The 23,414-nt window shown below is 43.0% G+C and overlaps 1 protein-coding gene across 2 annotated transcripts in view; it reads right to left on the reverse strand.

Moving 5' to 3' along the window:
- Positions 1–23,414, reverse strand: part of KIAA1755 (KIAA1755 ortholog) — an 80,756-nt gene that overhangs the window by 21,670 nt on the left and 35,672 nt on the right. For both annotated transcript variants that reach the window (XM_073683854.1, XM_073683853.1), the window contains exons 10-15: positions 13,669–13,807; positions 12,763–12,885; positions 12,069–12,260; positions 10,966–11,957; positions 6,809–7,058; positions 5,479–5,568 (exon numbers count right to left, since the gene is read on the reverse strand). In XM_073683854.1, the coding sequence (XP_073539955.1) occupies positions 5,479–5,568; positions 6,809–7,058; positions 10,966–11,957; positions 12,069–12,260; positions 12,763–12,885; positions 13,669–13,807 (1,786 nt within the window). The remainder of the gene's footprint in view (positions 1–5,478; positions 5,569–6,808; positions 7,059–10,965; positions 11,958–12,068; positions 12,261–12,762; positions 12,886–13,668; positions 13,808–23,414) is intronic.

Genomic DNA, 23,414 nt, shown 5'->3' on the forward strand with positions numbered 1-23,414 from the left:
AGTGGGTATTGGCAGGTTCCTGTGGCAGAGGCGGACAGAGAGAAGACCGCGTTTACGACACCAATGGGTCTCTGCGAGTTCAACTGCATGCCATTCGGGCTCTGCAACGCCCTGGGAACATTCCAGCGGTTAATAGAGTGTTGCCTAGGACACAAAAACTTCGAAACCGTTCTGCTGTACCTGGACGACGTAATCGTCTACTCAAACACGTACAAAGCACCTGGCCGAGGTGTTCGAGGCGTTATCCGGTTTTGGCCTGAAAGTAAAGCCGTCCAAGTGCCACCTGTTGAAGCCCAAGGTGCAGTACCTAGGCCATGTGGTAAGCGCTGAAGGTGTAGCACCAGACCCTGAAAAAGTCACTGTTATCAAGGACTGACCAAGACCCTCCACGATCAATGAAGTGCAGCAGTTCCTCTTGCTGGTAGGCTACTACAGGAGATTCATCAAGGGTTTCACCAAGATAGCGGCACCCATGCAGGACCTCTTAGTGGGCCAGTCCAAGAAGCGAAGAACCCAAATCCTCCGTTCCAGTGTGGTAAAAAAGAAAAAGAATCCTTCACTTCGCTGAAGGTGGCTCTTACGGGAGACGAAGTCCTGGCCTACCCCGACTATGGCCAACTTCAAACGCTACCTGGCTTCAGTGAAGTTTACCATTTTCACAGACAATAATCCGCTGACCCACCTTGAAATGGCGAAGCTAGGTGCGCTGGAGAAGCGATGGATGGCCCGGCTGTCCAACTAAGAGTTTACCATCAAGTATCAGGTGGGGCATAAAAACGCTAATGCTGATGCGCTGTCCAGGATGCCCGACTTGCCAGATGGGGGAGAAGACCCGGACGAGCTGGAGGAGATAGAACTACTCGCTTTCCATCGTAACGGGGTGACCCAGTGCTCCCACTGTGTGAGGGACAAGCACTCTGCCAACAGAGAGGCCACGTTTAACCCATTGCCCCACCATGGATGGGCAGAGACGCAGGATAGCGACCTGGCTGTCCGCCTAGTAAAGGAGTTGCTGACACAAGCTGACTCACACCCTGGTCCAGATGCTCCACAGGAGACCCAACAGTTGTGGAAGGAGAAGGGCAAGCTGTTCATCTATGAGGGAAAGCTGTGTCGGAGAAGCATCAACTCCCAGACACACGAACTGGTCTGGCAGGTGGTAGTCCCAAAGCGGGATGCGCCAATGGTCTTAGAGGAGTACCACGATGGAGCAGGACGTTTCGGGTGGAAGAAGTTGGAAGTCCTGCTATGTGAGCGATTCTACTGGGTTGGCATGAGGAAAGCAATCGAGAGATGGTGTGAAGAATGTGGTCCATGCAACCTGAGACGGAAAGACTGTGATAGCAGAAGTGTTTCAGGAGTTCTGTAACTTGTACGGCTGCAAGAAAATAAGGACGACGCCGTATCATCCCCAGACCAAGGGGTTATGTGAGAAAATGAACCAGGTAGTAATAGACCAGTTGAAGATGCACCCTTTTGAAGAGCGTAGCCTGTGGCCAGAGAAGTTACCGGATTTGGTAGACCTATATAACCACATGCCGGTGAACTCCACCAACTGTACACCCGCCTACCTGATGAGGGCAAGACCTGGCAAGTTACCCATTGACTTAGACATGGGAGTTTTAACACCTGAGACGACATCACCAGATGCAGACTGGGATATGGAGTGGCAGCAACAATACCGCAAGGTGCAAGAATGTGTAGAGAGAAGTTTGTCCCAGGCAAGACAGAGGCAGGAAAGAACTTATAATCAGCACGCACCTGCAGTTCCCTTGTCACCTGGAGAACAGGTACTCAAAAGGAAGAGACGAGTTCACAAATTAGACGATCAGTGGGAGGTTGAGCCATACACCGTCTTACCTTCAAATTTCGACAACACCAAGGTATGCCTCATCAGTAAAGATGGAGGAGAGACCTCGGCGGCAGTCTCAAGAGACCACCTATAGATATGCCCTGATCAATTGAGACACCAAGAGGAAGACTAAAACAGACCCCCAGCACACAGAAAAGGTGGAAGAGACGGTCCAAACCAACCTTGGAGAATTTCCCCGGTCTTGGACGCAGGTGAACCAAGCAATCGTGGTACCTGTCGTGACCTTTCCACAGGTAGCCTTACCAGAAGCTGCAGAGACTCTAGAACAGCTGGGAAACCAGATGGCCCCAGCAACAGATGCCACATCCGCAGTGGAACGAGTAAATCTACCCCCTGCTAGCGGTGAATCTGTCAGTCCCATGGTGAGTTTAGGAGTTCGCAGAAGGCAATCTGGTATACCAGTACTACGTAGGTCCACAAGTAGCGTAGTGAATTGTGCACCCACCACACCAGCGGTAGACACTAGAGACCCGGGTAGGTCATTAGCAATAACTGTACAGCGTAGATCAACCCATAGTGCCAGAGGTCAGCTCCCTGCCCGTTATAGGAACTAAGGTGTAATAAGATAATAGTGTAAAGTATATAAATTCAACCATTAAGCATGAGAGCCTACAGAGACTTCCTGTAAGAACTTTTAAGCAATCGTGAGTACTTATAGTTATTATATTTATGGACAAATGGACCACAGGACTAGATGTGGTCAGAACAATATTGAGTAAAGTTAATTGTTAGCCTTGAAAATAAACCACTGGCATGGCTGAAAACCAGGCCCACCAACAGAGTGACCTGAAGCCACGCCCAGGAATGATACACGAAGTGGGTTAAGGCGGTTCCCACCAACCAACCAATTCCCGGATAGCGGCGTAAAGAATAAGCGCCGCAATGACTGCTCCCAATTTTTTTTATTTTTTTTGTGTCCTGTAATTTTTGCCTTTTTGAGACTTGGTAAATTTTTGATAATATAAATCGTTATTGTTGTTAATTGTTTAACTCTAAAGGTGTTCTCAGTCTGGGAGTACTGAATTTAACTAGGGGGGAATGTAGCACCCCAGGAGTCCGGTTGCCACATTGGCATTGCCTCCCTCACAGGGGGTGATGCCATGCCTGGAAGCAAGGAGGGGTCCCCTTATCAGGTAACTCCAGCATTCAACACTTTTCCTGGCTCCAGACCAGAAGGGGGAGCTCTAACCCGGTTTCAGGGGAGCTTCCCCTTTAAATTGGGGCCCGGAAGCGGGGGTTAGGAGAGTCAGTTGGAGATGAAGGAGAGTCAGTTGGGGACGGAGGAGAGTGAGAGAGAGAAGAGGGAGAACCTGGGGAGGGGAGCTGTGACCAAGCTCGCCCCAGAGAAAAGCGCCAGAAACCGGACACCGGAGTCCTTGGTTGCTCAGGTACTGAAGTCTCGGCAGCTAAATCCGGAGGGCAGGAGACTGCAGGTCTCCTGGCCCCACCAAACACCCGGCGGCTCAGTAGCATACTACAGCCCGGAACAGCCACGAAGGAGCGACACCTGTAAAAGGCTCGAGCTGCCTGCCATACTAGTTAGGATTTAACAATCACTCAGGAAAGAGGGCCGCAGCATAGATTTAGGCAGCAGGGCCAAAGAGGACAGCGCAGAAGGAAGGCCTACAACCCCACTTGGCGAGGTGGATCCCAAATTGCTTCTAGGCTGCCCGGATCTCCATTACCTTATGTTACCAGTGCCCCGGTCTGCACCATCAAAGATCAAGTAAAGGTAGAGGAAACCACCATTCCTTTGTCGTCTGGTCATTATCTGCACCCTCAGTCCTGCACCCCAACATCCACAATCCCCTACATAAACCGTACCGGTAGCCCTGGGGCCCCGCTCTACTCGTGGGGAGCAAATCCATCCCAGCTGCATCACCAACAGCCCCAGCGGTCTCATTCAGCAGCAGCAGCCTTCTATAGCCGCATACCATTGGTGGCATCACAAAACTTTTCCCCAGAATAAACTGTCCTTTTTATTGACCGCCCAGGGCCCCGGACCGGGTCACGCCCCCGTGACTATCCGAAGGAACCAACCGACCCGGTGGCGAGTACCCCACGGTCCTAGGGGGCGCGTCATTAAGTTCTCTCTTAATTCTCTTAAGTGAGATGAACTTCTGTGTCAAGTTATCAAGATGGTGCCTTGTGAGTCATGATAACCTTTGCTACATATGTAGCCGCCGGCCAAACAATCATTCAACCTGTAGCAGGAATGTCAAACTTACACACACATTGGGCCAAACTGAAAAACTTGGAAAAAGTCGCGGGCCAACCAGTATACAGTGGGCCCCACATAGTCCTCCGTACAGAATAATGGGCTCCACATAGTCCTCCATGTAGAATAATAGGCCCCACATAGTCCTCCATACAGAATAATGCCCCCCTATAGTCCTCCATACAGAATAATAGGCCACACATAGTCCTCCATACAGTATAATGGACCTCACATAGTCCTCCATACAGAATAATGGTTCTACATAGTCCTCTATACAGTATAATGGGCGTCACATAGTACTCCATACAGTATAATGGGCCTCACATAATCCTCCTTACAGAATAATGGGCCTTACATAGTCCTCCTTACAGAATAATCGGCCTTACATAGCTTTCCATACAGTATAATGGGCCCCACATAGTCCTCCATGCAGAATAATGGGCCTCACATAGTCCACCATACATAATAATGGGCTCCACATAGTCCTCCATACAAAATAATAGGCCCCACATAGTCCTCCTTACAGAATAATGGGCCTCACATAGTCCTCCTTACAGAATAATTGGCCCCCCATAATCCTCCATACAGAATAATGGGCCCCACATAGTCCTCCATACAGAATAATGTGCCCCACATAGTGCTCCATACAGTATAATGGGCCCCACATAGTCCTCCATACAGTAGAATGGGCTTCACATAGTGCTCCATATAGCATAATGGGCCCCACATAGTCCTCCATACAGAATAATGGCCCCCCATAGTCCTCCTTACAGAATAATGGGCCCCACATACTCCTCCTTACAGAATAATGGGCCCCACATAGTCCTCCTTACAGAATAATGGCCCCACATAGTCCTCCGTACAGAATAATGGGCCCCTCATAGTCCTCCATACAGAATAATGGTGCCTCGCATAGTCCTCCATACAGAATAATGGGTCCCCCATAGTCATCCATACAGAATAATGGGCCCCACATAGTGCTCCATACAGTATAATGGGCCCCACATAGTGCTCCATACAGAATAACAGAATAATGGGCCCCACACAGTCCTCCATACAGAATAATGGCCCCACATAGGGGTGGCGGTTCTGGTGTTGCGGGCCAAATATAACCACCAGATTTGGTCCACAGGCCGGAGTTTTGACACGTGTGACCTACAGTTATCTAAGGTGTATGGGTACCTTTACCTAGTAATCAGTCTATATTTCTTCCGCTCAGTGCCAAACTATCAACTGACTGAGGTTAGAGTAGGAAAAAACACAGCAACATCTCACCTTTCTTTATCTGTTGCTTTTAGGAGGTAAAACAATGAAAAATAAGTTATATTGCAGCTGATACTTGAGGTTTCTATTTTCGATTTTATCAATGAGTTTGTCTTGCCCTTACCTTAAAAAACGTTGCTCCATGTTCTTGTAGTAGTCGGTCAGACTGGGGTTTGTTCTTGCTATAAAAAGCATAAAGACCAAACTGTTCCTTCTGTAAAGTAAAACAAATCAATTTACTTCTAAAAGGAAATAATGGAATTTACAAATGTGCACAAACCCAAACATAAAACAACATAATGTTGTTATTCATATTAAAGCATAGCCAATATTATGTTCTGCAATAGAACATACAGTTTGGTGGTGATCAGATATTCAGGTTTACATATAGTTTAAAAAAGACTCACCACTAGGTCAAACACGGCAAATTTCTGCTCTTATTTTATTCCAGCTGCTCTCTTCAACATTTACTTTTTAATTTTTTTTTTTAAATCTGCCATAGATTAAGTTCCCACGATGATCAGAAACGCGCTAAAAGGCATGTAAAAAGAGCCACTCAAAAATGCAAGTAAAAATAGGTAATAGGTAACTCACTAAATAGTCATGTTGGGAACATAGCCAATCATTTCCAGAGATATGAGCTTTTTAATTTAGCGCTTTTATAGACTTTACCAGGTGGCGTGGCTCACAGGATCGTGTATTTAGGCTGCTCTACAGAATTACAATGAGAGCACCGCCTTCTTGGTGTAGACCAGCAAAATGAGCATATAAATAATAAAAACATATCTCTGCAACTCTATGGCAGATTAAAAAAATTATATATAAAAAATGAACATTGAAGAGAACAAAATGATAGCAATAATGGACACTTTTTACCTGCTGATGGATCGACCTTTAAGTTGAAATGAAAGAGTAAAACAAATTTCAAGCCTAAGATATCTATCAATACACAAACAAATGTACCGTACAATACAGATATATGTTATTAAATTCAGATTAAATATCTGAAATCAATAAGTAGAATTAATCAAGATCTAATTCCATTTATTTACACAGATATGTCAACGCCCAGAGATGTTATCCATCTTACTAGATATTCATATTGCGATGAAGTAACAACTTTGGAGCATCTTTTCTTTGAACTTTGAGTTACTGAATTCCTCTGTTATTCTCCCTGGATATGTACAGATACATTGACAGCTGGGCGTTACCATTACCCTTGTCAATAAGGCGTGTCGTTAAAGAACCTACCAACTGCAGCACTAATTTAACAGTATCAAATACCCTTGACAAATTAACAGCAACTCTTGTTTATCATAAATTTCCAGAAGTACAGAAGACCAGACCAATGCAGTGTCTGTTACTTTATGGTGAAAAAGACTTCTTACTAAACAGTGACAGCTTCTCTTTAAACAAATCAGTAAAAAAAAAAATTCTTTCTGAAATATACTCACATGTTTCAGAAAACAACGCCCTACGTGACTTGGGTCTCTTCTGCAGCTTGTAAGTTCCTGTAGGAAAATATGGCTATGGAATTCATAGAGTTTTTCCAAGTTTCCAAATATGGCAGCATGCTGTCCACGTAGGGTGGGTGGGAGATCTGGTTGATCCATCTCACTCAGGTAGTGGGAAAGAACATAACCCAGGGAACATACATAGTCTCTCTCTGTGGCAAGCAGCTCTTCCATTATTCGATGGAGTTTACTGGTCAGGAATTAAAGAAAAAATTCAGAGTTTATTGGCATGAAAACATTACAAACACATTCACTGTTACTCCAGAACTATGGTCATATGTTATGTTCATATGTGCACAATCAACTGTGGAAAAAGCCATCATTAGAACTACCTATGACAAAGTCAGGTGTAGGACCAGGTGCAATTCAAAATGGGATCCCATATAGACTCAAATTTGTGACTTGCAGGTACTCAGTGTGCCCCCTGTAAAATGACTGTGAGGCATCCTATTCTCTTCTAGAAGGGTTGGACTGACCCACCACAGTACAAGAGCATCCTTTGGTGGTCCCAAGATATTTTATAATAATGTGCCCCGAAGGTCCAACAGAAGACAGTAGGAAGACAAATTTGGAACCAATGACTTGGCAATTAAAGACTATGATTCGCATACAGCTTATTGATGATATGTGCTGTGTGTACTATGATAACCTTAAAGATTATGAAACTATTAAACATAGATGTACAGTTGAAACCAGAAGTTTACATACACTATGTAAAAAGACACATATGCATGTTTTTCTCAATATCTGACATGAAATCAGAATAAACCTTTCCTGTTTTAGGTCAATTAGGATTACCATCATTTTTAATATTTGCCAAATGACAGAATAATGAAAGAGAGAGAATATTTTTTATTATTTACTGCAAATTCAAAAGTTTACATACACTAAGATTACTATGCCTTTAAACAATTCTGGACTGCCCATAAGATGATGTCATGTGTTTGGAAGCTTCTGATAGTTTTTTTTTTGCAACATCTGACTTAATTAGAGACACACCTGTGGATGTATTTTAATGCACACCTGAAACACACTGCTTCTTTGTGTAGCATCATGGGAAAGTCTAAAGAAATCAGCCAAGATATCAGGGAGAGAATTGTGGACTTGCACAAGTCTGGCTCATCCTTGGGTACAATTTCAAGATACCTGAAGGTGCCTCATTCATCTGTACAAACAATTATATGCAAGTACAAACAAGATGGGAATGTCCAGCCATCATACCGCTCGGGAAGGAGATGTGTTCTGTGTCCCAGAGAAGAAAGTGCTTTGGTCTGACAAGTGCATATCAACCCAAGGACAAAGGCAAAAGACTTTGTGAAGATGATGGCGGAAGCTGGTAAGATTGTGTTAATATCCACAGTAAAATGATTACTGTATCAACATGAGCTGAAAGGCCACTCTGCCAGGAAGAAGCCATTACTCCAAAAGAAACATAAAAAAGCCAGAATAATGTTTGCAAATGCACACAGGAACAAAGACCTTAGTTTTTGGAGACATGTCCTGTGGTCTGATGAAACTAAAATTGAACTTTTTGGGCATAATGACCATCGTTACGTTTGGAGAAAAAAGGGAGAAACTTGGAAGCCTAAGAACACCATCCCAGCTGTGAAATACGGGGTTGGCAGCATCATGTTGTGGGGTTGTTTTGCCGCAGGATGGACTTGTGCACTTCACAAAATAGATGGCATCATGAGAAAAGAAGATTATGTGGCAATACTGAAGCAACATCTCAAGACATCATCCAGGAAGTTAAAGCTTGAGGTGGAAATGGGTCTTCCAAATGGACAATGACCTGAAGCATACTGCCAAAATGGTAACAAAGTGGCTTAAGGATAACAAAGTCAATGTTTTGGAGTGGCCATCACAAAGCCCTGATCTCAATCCAATTGAAAATTTATCGGCAAAGTTGAAAAGACAGGTGCGAGCAAGGTGACGTACAAACCTGGATCAGTTACACCAGTTTTGTCAGGAGGAATGGGCCCAAATTCTGACTAACTATTATGAGAAGCTTGTTGAAGGATATCCCAAAAGTTTGACCCAAGTCATTCAGTTTAAGGGCAATGGTACCAAATACTAATGAAATGTATGTAAAATTTTGACTTAGCAGTAAGTAATAAAAATGCCTTAAAACATTCTCAGTCTCTCATTATTCTGGCATTTGGCACATATTAAAAATTATGGTAATCCTAATTGACCTAAAACGGGAAAGGTTTATTCTGATTTCATGTCAGATATTGAGAAAAAAATGCTTATGTGTTTTTTATATATAGTGTATGTAAACTTCTGGTTTCAACTGTTTATATATTCTGCATCAATATATTATATATCTGTAATACCACCATGTGCACAAGTCCGAGCATTATTTTATCCACAGCACAAAATAAACTTCAGCTTTAGTTGAATGAGACAAAAAAATATTTTAGAATCAACAGGTGCATCTCACTAAATTACAATATCATCAAAAAGTTAATTTATTTCAGTTCTTCAATACAAAAAGTGAAACTCATATATTATATAGAGTCATTACAAACAGAGTGATCTATTTCAAGTGTTTATTTCTGTTAATGTTGATGATTATGGCTTACAGCCAATGAAAACACAAACGTCATTATCTCAGTAAATTAGAATACTTTATAACAACAGTTTGAAAAATGTTTTTAAAATTCAAAATGTTGGCCTACTGAAATGTATGTTTAGAAAATGCGCTCAATACTTGGGCGGGGCTCCTTTTGCATCAATTACTGCATCAATGCGGCAATGTGGCATGGAGGCGATCAGCCTGTGGCACTGCTGAGGTGTTATGGAAGCCCAGGTTGCTTTGATAGCAGCCTTCAGCCCATTTGCATTGTTGGGTCTGGTGTCTCTCATATTCCTCTTGACAATACCCCATAGATTCTCTATGGGGTTAAGGTCAGGCGGGTTTGCTGCCAATCAAGCACAGTGATACTCTTGTTTTTAAACCAGGTATTGGTACTTTTGGCAGTGTGGACAGGTGCAAAGTCCTGCTGGAGAATGAAATTTCCATCTCCAAAAAGATTGTCGGCAGAGAGAAGCATGAAGTGCTCTAAAATTTCCTGGTAGACGGCTGCGCTGACTTTGGTCTTGATAAAACACAGTGGACCTACACCAGCAGATGACATGGCTCCCCAAACCATCACTGATTGTGGAAACTTCACACTAGACCTCAAGCAGCTTGGATTGTGGCCTCTCCACTCTTCCTCCAGATTCTGGGACCTTGATTTCCAAACGAAATGCAAAATTTACTTTCATCTGAAAACAACACCTTGGACCCCTGATCATCAGTCCAGGTCTTTTTCTCCTTGGCCCAGGTAAGACGCTTCTGGCATTGTTTATTGGTCATGAGTGGCTTGACACAAGGAATGCGACACTTGTAGCCCATGTCCTGGATACGTGTGTGTGTGTGTGGTGGCTCTTGAAGCAATGGCTCCAGGAGCAGTCCACTCCTTGTGAATCTCCCCCAAATTTTTGAATGTCCTTTTCTTAACAATCCTATCAAGGCTGCAGTAATCCTGGGTGCTTCTTGCACCTTTTTCTACCACACTTTTTCCTTCCACTCAACTTTCCATTAATATGCTTGGATGCATCACTCTGTGAACAGCCAGCTTCTTTAGCAATGACCTTTTGTGGCTTACCCTCCTCGGGGAGTGTGTCAATGACTACCTTCTAGGCACCTGTCAAGTCAGCAGTCTTCCCCATGATTGTTGAGCCTATTGAAACAGACTAAGGGACCTTTTTAAATGCTTAGGAAGCCTTTGCAGGTGTTTTTTGTTAATTATTCTAATTTACTGAGATAATGATTTTTGTGTTTTCATTGGCTGTAAGCCATAATCATCAACATTAACAGAAATAAACACTTGAAATATAACACTCGGTTTGTAATGACTCTATATAATATATGAGTTTCACTATTTGTATTGAAGAACTGAAATAAATTAACTTTTTGATGATATTCTAATTTAGTGAGAAGCACTTGTACTAAATTCTTTGCCTCGATTGAGGAGAAGTGACTTAATTTGGTTAAATATATCTATTGATGGGATGTATCTGACCAGAAAAGCTTCACAAGGCTAACTTACGCAAAATTGAACTTTGCTGTCCAATCATTTTCCCTGGATGATTCAGTCATGGCTCTTCTCATCCAAGGCAGGCGGGAGGTAAGTGGTTCCATTGGTAGTAAGGGAGAAATGGCTGAAGAACTTTCGGAGGAGTATTGGGAACTAGAGTCCCCTGTGGAGAAGCTGGCATGCCTAGATAAAAGGCATCTTCTACCTGACTGCTTTATTTTGCTACTGTCACTCTGAGTTAGAATGCTTGAGTCATCACTATTGGTCCTGCCATAGGATATCCATGTAAAATGGTCTGTATTTGTTGCAGAAGCTGGCTGTACTGGGGCTGGCCTAGAAAGCTTTGGACTGGGAGTATGCAAAATCTCTAGAGCCTCATTGTTGGAGTTCTGAGCCATCAGTTCAGTGCTCTCTGGGTCAGACCCATTGCTGGTTTTGGTTTCTTCACTTGTAGAACATCCCTGGGAAATCATAGTTTCTCTTGCAGTTCTTACGTTTCTTTGATTCCTAGAAGCTTTAAGAAACAGACCCATTGAACCAGCATGGAGACCAAAACTACAGCAGTTAATAACTGTTGATTCTGCCGATCTCATGCTACCCCGATGTCGAAATTCATCTTCTTCCTTTCGGCTTGCTTGTGTGACTTCACTTGAGAAGTTGACCACAGTGTCTTCCCCTTTGCTAACGCTGGAAGACAATGTGGTGTCCTTGTGCCAAGCTAGGGCTGCAGTTTGCTCATCTTTACACTTCTCTAAAGTTTCTTCTATAAGTTGCTTTGCTTCCTGACATTTGAGCCAGGTCTCATTCCAAACAGCTAGTCCTCTACAACTGCTTAGTTTATAGGATTCTTCTTTCATCTCTTGAAATTTGTCATTGGACAGTTCCTCGGTTAGTCTTTGGAGATAGCTCTCCAGGCATTGCTGAGTCTCTGGTAGGCAAAACCTTTGTTCAGCCATCTTCAGTTGTCCTACATAGCGGCTGCAGCTCATGGTGAGCTGTGTGATCTAGTAGAAGAGACAGATCACCAGGTAGTTACAATTAACATATTTATTCAGTTAATTTCTTATGACCACAATAAACACTAATGCGTGAAAATATGATATTTTATGGTATACCTTGTCACAAAACCGGTACAGACTCAGCAGCTTCTCCAGTTCTTCCCTTTGCTTTTCAACGTTCATGTAGAAGCTACTTAGTTTGGTCTGGAAGGCTCCTCTTGTAACTTTGAAAGAATCCATCTCTGGAAACATGGAGCCACTGAACTTATTTGCATCATCCAGCAGGACCAGCCCATGGTTATAATGCACCTATAAATAATAAGAGTTAATCACAAAAATGGGCACATAGAGTCACAAATCATACAAGCCTCTGCAGCTCAAACCAAACTACAACAATTTTGGGATTAACGAGTGTTTCCAGTTTTGGAAACCTTCTCTGGTGCAATTTGTTTTAAAATAACAAAGTGCATTTGACTCACCCTCCCCGGGTTCATCGATGAGTCTGGACATTGCTACCAATGTGTGTTATGGTCTGCAGAGCTGCCGTCAAGTCAACAGTGCTACAGTGAGCTGCTGAGATCACTGATTGACATAAGCACTTTAGACAATAATACAGTACAAAAACAGACACAGGGAGAAGATGCAGAAACTCAGCACTGGAGCAAAGGAGGGTAAGTAAAGCAATCTGTTTTCACAAAAAAAATAATACAAATTTCAAAACCACTTTATTGATATAATGATCATAGTGAAGTGTGGTACGAGTGTGATGGATACGCAATCTAATTTTTCAATATGTATATGGAATACTTACTGTTGCTTGGAGGAAGAATTCTTTAAACTTCTTGTGATACTTCTCCAAAGATTCTAATGCCCATTCCATAGTGTCCATCTCATGAAGCTGATTTTCTCCATCTCCATCCATCCATGAGGTAAGCTGTGGGGGCAAATATGAAGTTAAAGGGAATCTGTCACCCCCTGACACTTATTTAACCTATAATATGGGAATACAGGTGATAGAAATGTAAATCTATACCTACCTGTATGCCTCATATTAGAGGTCTTGTTGCTGTGAAATGTATTTTCATTCATACAACTTTCTGATGTGTTCCAGTCCCGGGGACTGGAAGAAATCCCGCCTCCTGTGGTAATTCTAATGTTTCCCCCCTCCCCTGCATGTGACAGTGCCCTGTGATGTGCAGTTGCAGTAGCCAAATCCAGGCACTGTGACATTCAGGGGAGGGGGGGAAGATTATAATTACCACAGAAGGTGGGGATTTCATTAGGGCCCTAGGCCTGCAAGCATCAGAAACTTGATTGAATAAAAAGACATTTCACAGCAACAAGACCTCTAATAAGAGGCATACAGGTAGGTATAGATTTACATTTCTATCGCCTGTATGTCCATATTAGAGGTCAGATAAGTCCCAGGGGGTTACAGATTCCCTTTAAAGAGGATGTACAGCATAAGAAATCATGTCTGCTTTCCTTCAAAAACATTGCCACACTTGTCAATAGGTTGCATGCAGAAGTGGAATTTGAAGCTCCTGGACCGGAGCTGCATTATTAGGCACAACTCATGGACAGTGGTGGCACTGTTTCTTGGAGAACACTGCCATGTTTTTTATGATATTTCAAGATCAACCCTGCCTTTTATTTCCTTATGGGTGCATGATTATCTATTTATTGATGTAATTCACTTATTTATAGTAGTTTTTACCTGGTTAAACTGTTTCTCCAACTCCTGGATCTTCAACATTGATTCTAAAAGTTCCAGTCTACGGTTGGACTTCGTAACTAGAGCATGCACTCGTTCTTCCAAGTGATTGTACATCTGCACAGCTGACTCCACTGCACTCCTTATAGATGGAGAACAATTCAAATTTTCAAGTAAAATTATACTAAATGTGTATTTCTATCATACAGTACCATATGGTATGTAATATTTGGTCTATCATAAAGTATCAAATGGTATATGCAGTAATACTTGGTCTGTCATACAGTATCAGATGGTCTATCATATAGTATGAAATGGTATATACAGTAATATTTGGTCTATCATATAGTATGAAATGGTATATACAGTAATACTTGGTCTATCATACAGTATCATATGGTCTATCATACAGTATGAAATGATATATACAGTCATGGCCAAAAATATTGAGAATGAGACAAATAGTAATTTTTCCAAAGTTTACTGCTTCATTTTTTGTAATGGCAATTTGCATATACTCCTGAATGTCAAAGAGTGATCAGCTTAACAGCAATTACTGTACTTGCAAAGTCAATATTTGCCCAGAAAATGAACTTTAACCCCCAAAACACATTTCAACATCATTGCAGTCCTGCCTTAAAAGGAGCAGCTAACATCGTTTTAGTGATTGATCCATTAACACAGGTGTGGGTGTTGATGAGGACAGGGCTGGCGATCAATCAGTCATGATTAAGTAAGAATGACATCACTGGACACTTTAAAAGGAGGCTGGTTCTTGGTATCATTGTTTCTCTTCAGTTAGCCATGGTTATCTAAAAAGAAACACGTGCAGCCATTATTGCACTGCACAAAAATGGCCTAACAGGGAAGAGTATCGCAGCTACAAAGATTGCACCTCAGTCAACAATCTATCGCATCATCAAGAACTTCAAGGAGAGAGCTTCCATTGTTGTCAAAAAGGCTCCAGGGCGCCCAAGAAAGACCAGCAAGCGCCAGGACCGCATCTTAAAACTGTTTCAGCTGCGGGATCGGACTACCAGCAGTGCCGAGCTTGCTCAGGAATGGCAGCAGGCTGGTGTGAGTGCTTCTGCACGCACTGTGAGGCGGAGACTCTTTGAGCAAGGGCTGGTTTCAAGGAGGGCAGCAAAGAAGCCACTTCTCTCCAGAAAAAACATCAGGGACCGACTGATATTCTGCAAAAGGTACAAGGAGTGGACTGCTGAGGACTGGGGCAAAGTCATTTTCTCTGATGAATCCCCTTTTCGATTGTTTGGGACATCTGGAAAACAGCTTATTCGGAGAAGAAGAGGTGAGCGCTACCACCAGTCTTGTCTCATGCCAACTGTAAAGCATCCTGAAACCATTCATGTGTGGGGTTGCTTCTCAGCCAAGGGAATTGGCTCACTCACAGTCTTGCCTAAAAACACAGCCATGAATAAAGAATGGTACCAGAATGTCCTCCAAGAGCAACTTCTCCCAACCTTCCAAGAGCAGTTTGGCGCCCAACAATGCCTTTTCCAGCATGATGGAGCACCTTGCCATAAAGCAAAGGTGATAACTAAATGGCTCATGGAACAAAACATAGAGATTTTGGGTCCATGGCCTGGAAACTCCCCAGATCTTAATCCCATTGAGAACTTGTGGTCAATCATCAAGAGACGGGTGGACAAACAAAAACCAACAAATTCTGGCAAAATGCAAGCATTGATTATGCAAGAATGGACTGCTATCAGTCAGGATTTGGTCCAAAAGTTGATTGAGAGCATACCAGGGAGAATTACAGAGGTCTTGAAGAAGAAGGGGCAACACTGCAAATATTGACTTGCTGCATTAACTCATTCTAACTGTCAATATAACCTATGGATACTCATAATATGATTGCAATTATATTTCTGTATGTGATATAAACATCAGACAAACACTAATAAAAACCAGAGGCCAGCAGATCATGTGAAAATATAATTTTGGTGTCATTCTCAAAACTTTTGGCCATGACTGTACAGTAATATTTAGTCTATCATACATTATCAAATGGTATATAAAGTAATACTTAGTCTATCATACATTATCAAATGGTATATAAAGTAATACTTAGTCTATCATACAGTATGAAATGGTATATACAGTAATACTTGGTCTATCATGCAGTATCAGATGGTATATACAGTAATACTTGGTCTATCATGCAGTATCAGAGGGTATATACAGTAATACTTGGTCTGTCATACAGTATCAAATGGTACATAATACTTGAACCGAACTGTACATCTATTTTTCAAGCAAAAGACTCTAGGAAACTTTCCACTTCTCTTGCGTTTTGTAAATCTGAAGTGTCTTTTTTGCAGTTCTGGTTGTTTCCTCAGCGTTTTTCATTGTTCTTTGACCTCTGGTGGTTTTTGAGCATTTTTTTCCAGCGTTTTGGGGACGTCTTATTTACTTGCATTTTCGGGGTTTTTTTTTATTAATCCATTGAACAATGAAGTAACTTCTAGTGGTTTTTCATGCAAAAACACTAACAAAATGCTTAATAAAATACCAGGTGTTTTCGGGGCATCTCTTGAGCCTTCCCATTGACTAGTATTGGAAAGTATTGAGCATCTTCAGAGCAAAATATGCCTGAAGATTGGTCAGGTTACTTCTTTTGGCATCTTTGGAAGCCTAAAGTGGTTAAAAGATCCTCAAAAGATAAATGTAAAGCGCTGTGGAATTAATGGCACTATATAAGTGAGTAAAATAAATAAATAAATAAAAGACTGAACGAATGACTAACAAGTTGCTTTTACATACTGTATACCGTATATTCTCGAAAATAAGCCAAGTTTTTTTTTTGCTGAAAAAGCCCCCCTCGGCTTATACTCGGGTATTTACTCGAGTATATAGAAATTCCATTGGTGGATAGTAGGCATGGGGGGGTTGCGTTGGCGGAGGAGCGGGGCACACGCAGAAGCCGCTGCTGCAGCTACCACGTGTGCCCGCTGCTAAAGGGACTTGAATATTCACCCTTCTCCACGCCCATGCATACCAGGATTGGGGATGAGGAGGTCATGCATACCAGGATTGGTGATGAGGGTGCCATGCATACCAGGATTGGGGAATGAGGAGGCCATGCATACCAGGATTGGGGGATGAGGGGTGCCATACACACCAGGATTGGGATGAGGGGTGCCATACATACCAGGATTGGGGGATGAGGAGGCCATGCATACCAGGATTGGGGGATGAGGGGTGCCATACATACTGGGATTGGGGGATGAGAAGGCCATGCATACCAGGATTGGGGGATGAGGAGGCCATGCATACCAGGATTGGTGGATGAGGGGGCCATGCATACCAGGATTGGCGATGAGGGGGCCATGCATACCAGGATTGGGGATGAGGGGGCCATGCATACCAATATTGGGGATGAGGGTGCCATGCATACCAGGATTGGGGATGAGGGTGCCATGCATACCAGGATTGGGGATGAGGGGGGCATGCATACCAGGATTGGGGGATGAGGGGGCCATGCATACCAGGATTGGGGGATGAGGGGGCCATGCATACCAGGATTGGGAATGAGGGTGCCATGCATACCAGAATTGGGGATGAGGGTGCCATGCATACCAGGATTCGGGATGAGGGTGCCATGCATACCAGGATTGGGGATGAGGGGGCCATGCATACCAGGATTGGGGATGAGGTGGCCATGCATACCAGGATTGAGGATGAGGTGGCCATGTACAGTATACCAGGATTGGGATGAGGGGGCCATATATACCAGGATTGGGGATGAGTGGCCAATACTTACCAGGATGGGGAAATTTAAGAGTAGCTGCTGCATTTCCCACCCTACGCTTATACTCAAGTCAATAAGTTTTCCCAGTTCTTTGTGGTAAAATTCGGCTTATACTCGGGTCGACTTATACTCGAGTATATATGGTATATAAATATGTTTAATCTTTTGAGTATTTTGTTAGTGCTTTTTCAGAGCAGACCCACTCCAAACCTGTCTGAAAAAAAAGGTTATGTTATGTTAAAATACCCTAAGAGTCTATAAGAAAAAAAAAACATATCCCTTTGATATCAAATGTATAGTCTGACCAATGAACTTCTATGGCTACCAAATTATGGTACGGCAATGCACATAAACCCTTATACTTAGTCGCCCACACCTAATGAAAGAATTGCCCTTAAAATGGTCGATATTAATTGGATTGATATATCCAGCAGATGACACTAGAATTCCTGTTCTCTTCCTCTCTGAAAAGGCTTTTTGCATATGTAATTAATTAAGGCACCCTATGTTCGGTACATAGAGTGACAAAGGCTCCTAGGTAAAGTAAAGAGGAAACTGATAAGAGCTTGGCAAAAAAGATGACAGTAATGCTTTGTTCACATGCTTCGCTTTTTTGCTGCTTTTTTCTGCAGCCAAAACCTGATCTCTTGTCAGAAAAAAAATTGCAGACAAAAAGCTGGTTTTGCTGGCTTTTTTGCTGCTTTTCTTGCTGCGTTTTTCCTGCGGTTTTTTGCTGTGTTTTTCAGGATTCCAAATTTCAGCTTTGCTTCCACCATACAAGCATGAACAATACGAGGTATTAGATTACCAATGCAAGACATGTGAAAATATAAAACATTTTTTGAAAAAAAAGCCAATTTGATTTAGTGGAAAAAAGATTTTTATGTCTGAAAAAATAGTGACTATTCTGAACAAAACAGTGGGGGGGGAGTTGAATTGGTGGAGAATAGCTTACCTAAGACATTAGCAGAGGTAGGTCAGGCACTGTGTACTTCACACAGTGGTCAGAGCCATGGAGTTGGTCAGGTACTGTTCAATTTCACACATTGGTCAGGCAATGTTTATGTTAACATATATCACTAATTTAAACTGTACTAATCCTAACTGCCATGCTCAGGTGAGGACACCAAGACATTTTGGTTTAAACTTGAGAAAATCACAAAAATAGATGGGTTTCACATCCTGCTGTACTAGCTTTTTTTCACTAAAAACACAGTAAAAACTGCCGTCAATGTTTTTTGCTGCATTTTTGCACTTACTCACTGCTTTCTACAGGTGAAAAAATGCTGCAAAAACGCTGAAAGAATTGACATTCTGCAGTTTTAAAGAAATCAGCAGTTTTCCAATTCAGTCAGGAAAAAAAACAATGTATGCGCATGAGATTTCTGAAATCTCATAGCTATTGCTGGTACAGTAAAAAGCAGCTTTTAAGTTGCATAAAAAAAATGCGGCCCAAAAACGCAACGTGTGAACATAGGCTAAATGCGCATAAGCGGGCTCAGACTGGCCCACAGTAGGACAGGTGAATACCCCTGTGGGCCCCTGTACAGGAGGCCACTTACCTCCCATCATCTCATCATTCATTCAACAAACTACCCAGTTTATTATTATTAATTATTATTATTATTATTATTAAATACGCGCATAGGTAAATTTGTGAAAGGGGGGTAATATAATATTTGAATGTGACAGTGGTCCCCCAGAGTCAATGTTACTGGTGGACTCTTGCTACCCCAGTCTGATACTGGACTTAAGGTAAGAACAGTTACTATAACTGAGCATATATTCTGTTACAATGCAGTCCTAAGTTCTTGTTTAGTAGCCTGCGGCTGTGTTTAGGGATGCGCATTTATGATTCTTTGCATTTCATCAATGTGCACAGGAAGCTCAGAGATAGCACCACTAGAATGCAAGATGAATGTTGTGTTTGGTTACTTCGGCTCTATTTATGGGCTCTCAGAACCTCTGTATTTACCTGCAGGTCTCCTACCATTAAATAACAAGCACCATCCTTCTCTTCATAAAATTATAAGTTGACCTTCAATGTGAATGTTGTGATCTAGATTGATTAGCCTAATTGTCCTTGCTTTAGATCCAAGGACTCCCGCCTTTCTTTACTATCCCTTTTAAGTACATAATATAGAGGTTTATGGATTCTTCCTTTTCAATGGCTCATGAATGTGGGGCCTCTGCCAAGCTTGTAAACCACTATAAACCTCTCCATAGAGAATTTTTAGATTCAGTTTTATAGTTTTGTCGTATTACACAGTAGAGACACTTCATTTTGTGTTTTCCAGTGTTTAGATCCACTGGAAATATATTCCCAATCAATTAAATGTACTCAGTCAATTTATTTAAAAGGTTTAATACATTTTAGACTTTTTTACATACATGCCAACAGCCTAGTTTTTTCACGGGCCTGATGCGAGAACCATCCCAACATAATAGGTGTGGCTCATGCAACTTTGCATAAAATATGGGATGTTCTCACACAGAACAGGGTGGAGCTTAAAGGGGTTCTCCAGGAAGAGAAAAAATTACAAGCTAATAGTTAATACTGCTGAGATTCCAGATGTTCTGAGATAAGACGTGGCCGCTTGATCTTCTGAGCGCCATGTCTTTCTGAATGACGATACATTGTATAGATTATCTCCAGGTCACAGCAGAGGAGCTTCTACTGCACATGCTCACAGACACCCCTACTAACATTCTAGGTCAGGTTTCTGGCAGTGTAACAAGGCGGCGGCCATTTTCATTCTATCGATTACCTCCCTAGACAAAACAATAGTAATTTGCTAATTAAATGTATTTAGGAAATTATTTATGATGTCATTTCCTTTAGTTATTTGTTTTTTCCTATTCCCAAATAACTCCTTCAAATGTCATGTGATCAAGGATGGTCAAGGAGAGACACTTGTGATTTATTGTATGAAAGATGAATTTGTCATAAAAATCTATATACCGTATTTTTCAGACTATAAGACGCACTTTTGGTGGGTGCGTCTTTTAGTCCGAATGTTGGGGGTGGGGTGTATATATATGTAGGGTGTGGGGGAGTGGTAGCGGTGGAGGAGCGGGGCACAGGAGGCAGCAGCCGCCTACTGCAGCCTACACTGTCCCCACTGCTACAGAAAATGAATGGGGCGTGGGGAGCACTGAATATTCATGCTCCTTAATAGCAGTATACAGTGTAGCCGCGCTGCGGCTCCTGCTGCTGCCGGCTATCTCCTGTGCCCGCTGTTAAAGGGCATGAATATTCAACCTCTCTCCACGCCCATGGGGACCATGTGTGCCGGCTATGAAGGAGAGTGAAGTCACTGCTCCCTGCGCACACAGTCCCGGCGTGGGGAGCAGTGACTTCCGGCAGCTGATCTCTCCATGTGAGCCGCACATGGCAGTGACGTCATGCGCGGCTCACATGGAGAGATCAGTGCAGACAGACCGGACGCAGCACTGGAGGAGAGAAGAAAGGTGAGTAGGAGTGTTTATTTTTTTTTAATGTGCAGCATGATGGGGATTAGAGGGACCATGCATACTAGGACAGGGATTAGGGGTGCCATGCATACCAGGACAGGGATTAGGGGTGCCATGCATACCAGGACAGGGATTAGGGGTGCCATGCATACCAGGACAGGGATTAGGGGTGCCAAGCATACCAAGACAGGGATTAGGGGTGCCAAGCATACCAGGACAGGGATTAGGGGTGCCATGCATACCAGGACAGGGATGAGGGGTGCCAAGCATACCAGGACAGGGATTAGGGGTGCCATGCATACCAGGATAGGTATTAGGGGTGCCATGCATACCTGGACAGGGATGAGGGGTTCCATGCATACCAGGACAGGGATGAGGGGTGCCATGCATACCAGGATAGGGATGATGCGTGCCATGCATACCAGGATAGGGATTAGGGGTGCCATGCATACCAGGACAGGGATGAGGGGTGCCATGCATACCAGGACAGGGATGAGGGGTGGCATGCATACCAGGACAGGGATGAGGGGTGCCATGCATACCAGGACAGGGATTAGGGGTGCCATGCATACCAGGATAGGGATTAGGGGTGCCATGCATACCAGGACAGGGATGAGGGGTGCCATGCATACCAGGACAGGGATGAGGGGTACCATGCATACTAGGACAGGGATGAGGGGTGCCATGCATATCAGGATAAGGATGAGGGGTGCCATGCATACCAGGTTGGAGGGATGCCAGGCATACCAGGATGGAGATGGGGACCACGTATAAAAGGAAGGGGGGGGGCATATATACCAGGATGGGGGATATTGTCAGAATTGGGGGACATTACCCCTATACCAGTGTCAGCAGAAGACCCCCTCCCCCTTAAAAGTGCATCATGACCACATTTTTTGCTTAAATTTTTATTTTACTCCTCTAAAACCTAGGTGCATCTTATGGTCCCGTGCGTCTTATAGTCCGAAAAATACGGTACTTAAATAGTTTTAAACTATTAAAGGGGTTATCCATTACTATAAAATCCCTTTTCAATGTCCCTAATGTGACTAATATTGTATAGGAAAAACGCAGGCAAAAACGCACAAAGAATGGACATGCTGCTTCTTAAAACGCACAAGAAATCCTGTCAGGAAAATTCCTGATCATGTGCACAGAACTTCCAAATTCTCAAAGAAAAAGCTGGGATAAGGTTTACAATGCATTTTTGGGGCCAATTCCATGCGGATTTACCGCATCAAAAATGCATCATGTGCACATACCCTAAGACTGCACAGAGAATTTCGAATAGAGCAGCAGTCAATGGACCTGACATGGACAGCCGGTACCATTAGTAGGCTCCATTCTCACCAAGCCTGAAGGGCATCACTTATAGTTACGATGGGGCCTTTAGTGGCATGTATTCCCCTTTTCTGGATGGTGAATACCCATGCAGGACTCCTCTTGAAAGCAATTTCTTTGTTTCAAACTATATGTTGGGGAGTAAGCCCAAATTTCATAGAAAGAGCATGGCGGGGGAAACAAACAACCCCTCATCATAATACCTGGAGTAAAATAAAACAATCCTAACCCTTCAATTTGGAAATCTATTGCCTTGTTCCATCTTTTGAAATAAATGAAAGCAGAACAGAAACATTTGATGTTAAAGGGGTATCACAGCATGCAAAAATCATTACCTATCCCCTACTGGTGGGACCCCCACTGATCACCAGACTCTCGTCTGGTTCTCCGTTGGCCACGAGACTGCAGACAGGAGAAGATGAATGGAACGGCAGGTCACTCATTACATGTCTATAGGAATAGCAGCCGAGCTCATCACTGGTCTATCTTTGCCAGTACCATACTAGATAGGTGATCTTTTTGCAGACTGGAATACCTCTTTAATATGGATCTGATGGTAAGATGAGGCTTAATATGGACAGTAGAGTATATATTAACTTGCCCTTAAAGGTTAATACTGAATTTTACTACTCTTTTCCTGACTCCTAACCCAGGGCTGTGCAAGTCTATTTCAGGAGCAGAATTTTATGTGCGCTCCTCCAGGCCTGCTTGTGCTAAAGGCCTGGTTGTTGACAAGAGCGGCGTGTTCTGAGGACATGTAATAAGCAGTATTTAACACCGGTGTCTCCCCAGTGAGAGCACGCACCGCTTATTGCAACGCCTAGCTAATACCGAGCACAACTGGGCTGCAGTGCCACCAAGTGGAGCCAGATGGAAACATTAAAAAAAGAAAAACCGTCTTATTCCCAAATCAGCAATACGTGGTACACAGACAATCCATTGATTCTTATGGACACGTCACCTGTGACAGAAGTGCAAGAAAAAAATATCTCCATGGAGGGGATTGGTGGCAAAAAATGATTGGAAATTTCTGCAACCAATGTGCTGCATGTGAATACACCCTTACTGGAGCTTTCCCACAGATTACATCTAATTGGTACCTCATTCATGCACTCATACATCAAGTGGTGCTGCTCAATGAGGGATTTTTTTTAGGAAA

Source organism: Phyllobates terribilis, unplaced genomic scaffold, assembly GCF_046119375.1.
Source record: "Phyllobates terribilis strain yellow unplaced genomic scaffold, ASM4611937v1 Scaffold_5__5_contigs__length_657084704, whole genome shotgun sequence".
Classification (NCBI taxonomy): Eukaryota; Metazoa; Chordata; class Amphibia; order Anura; family Dendrobatidae; genus Phyllobates; species Phyllobates terribilis.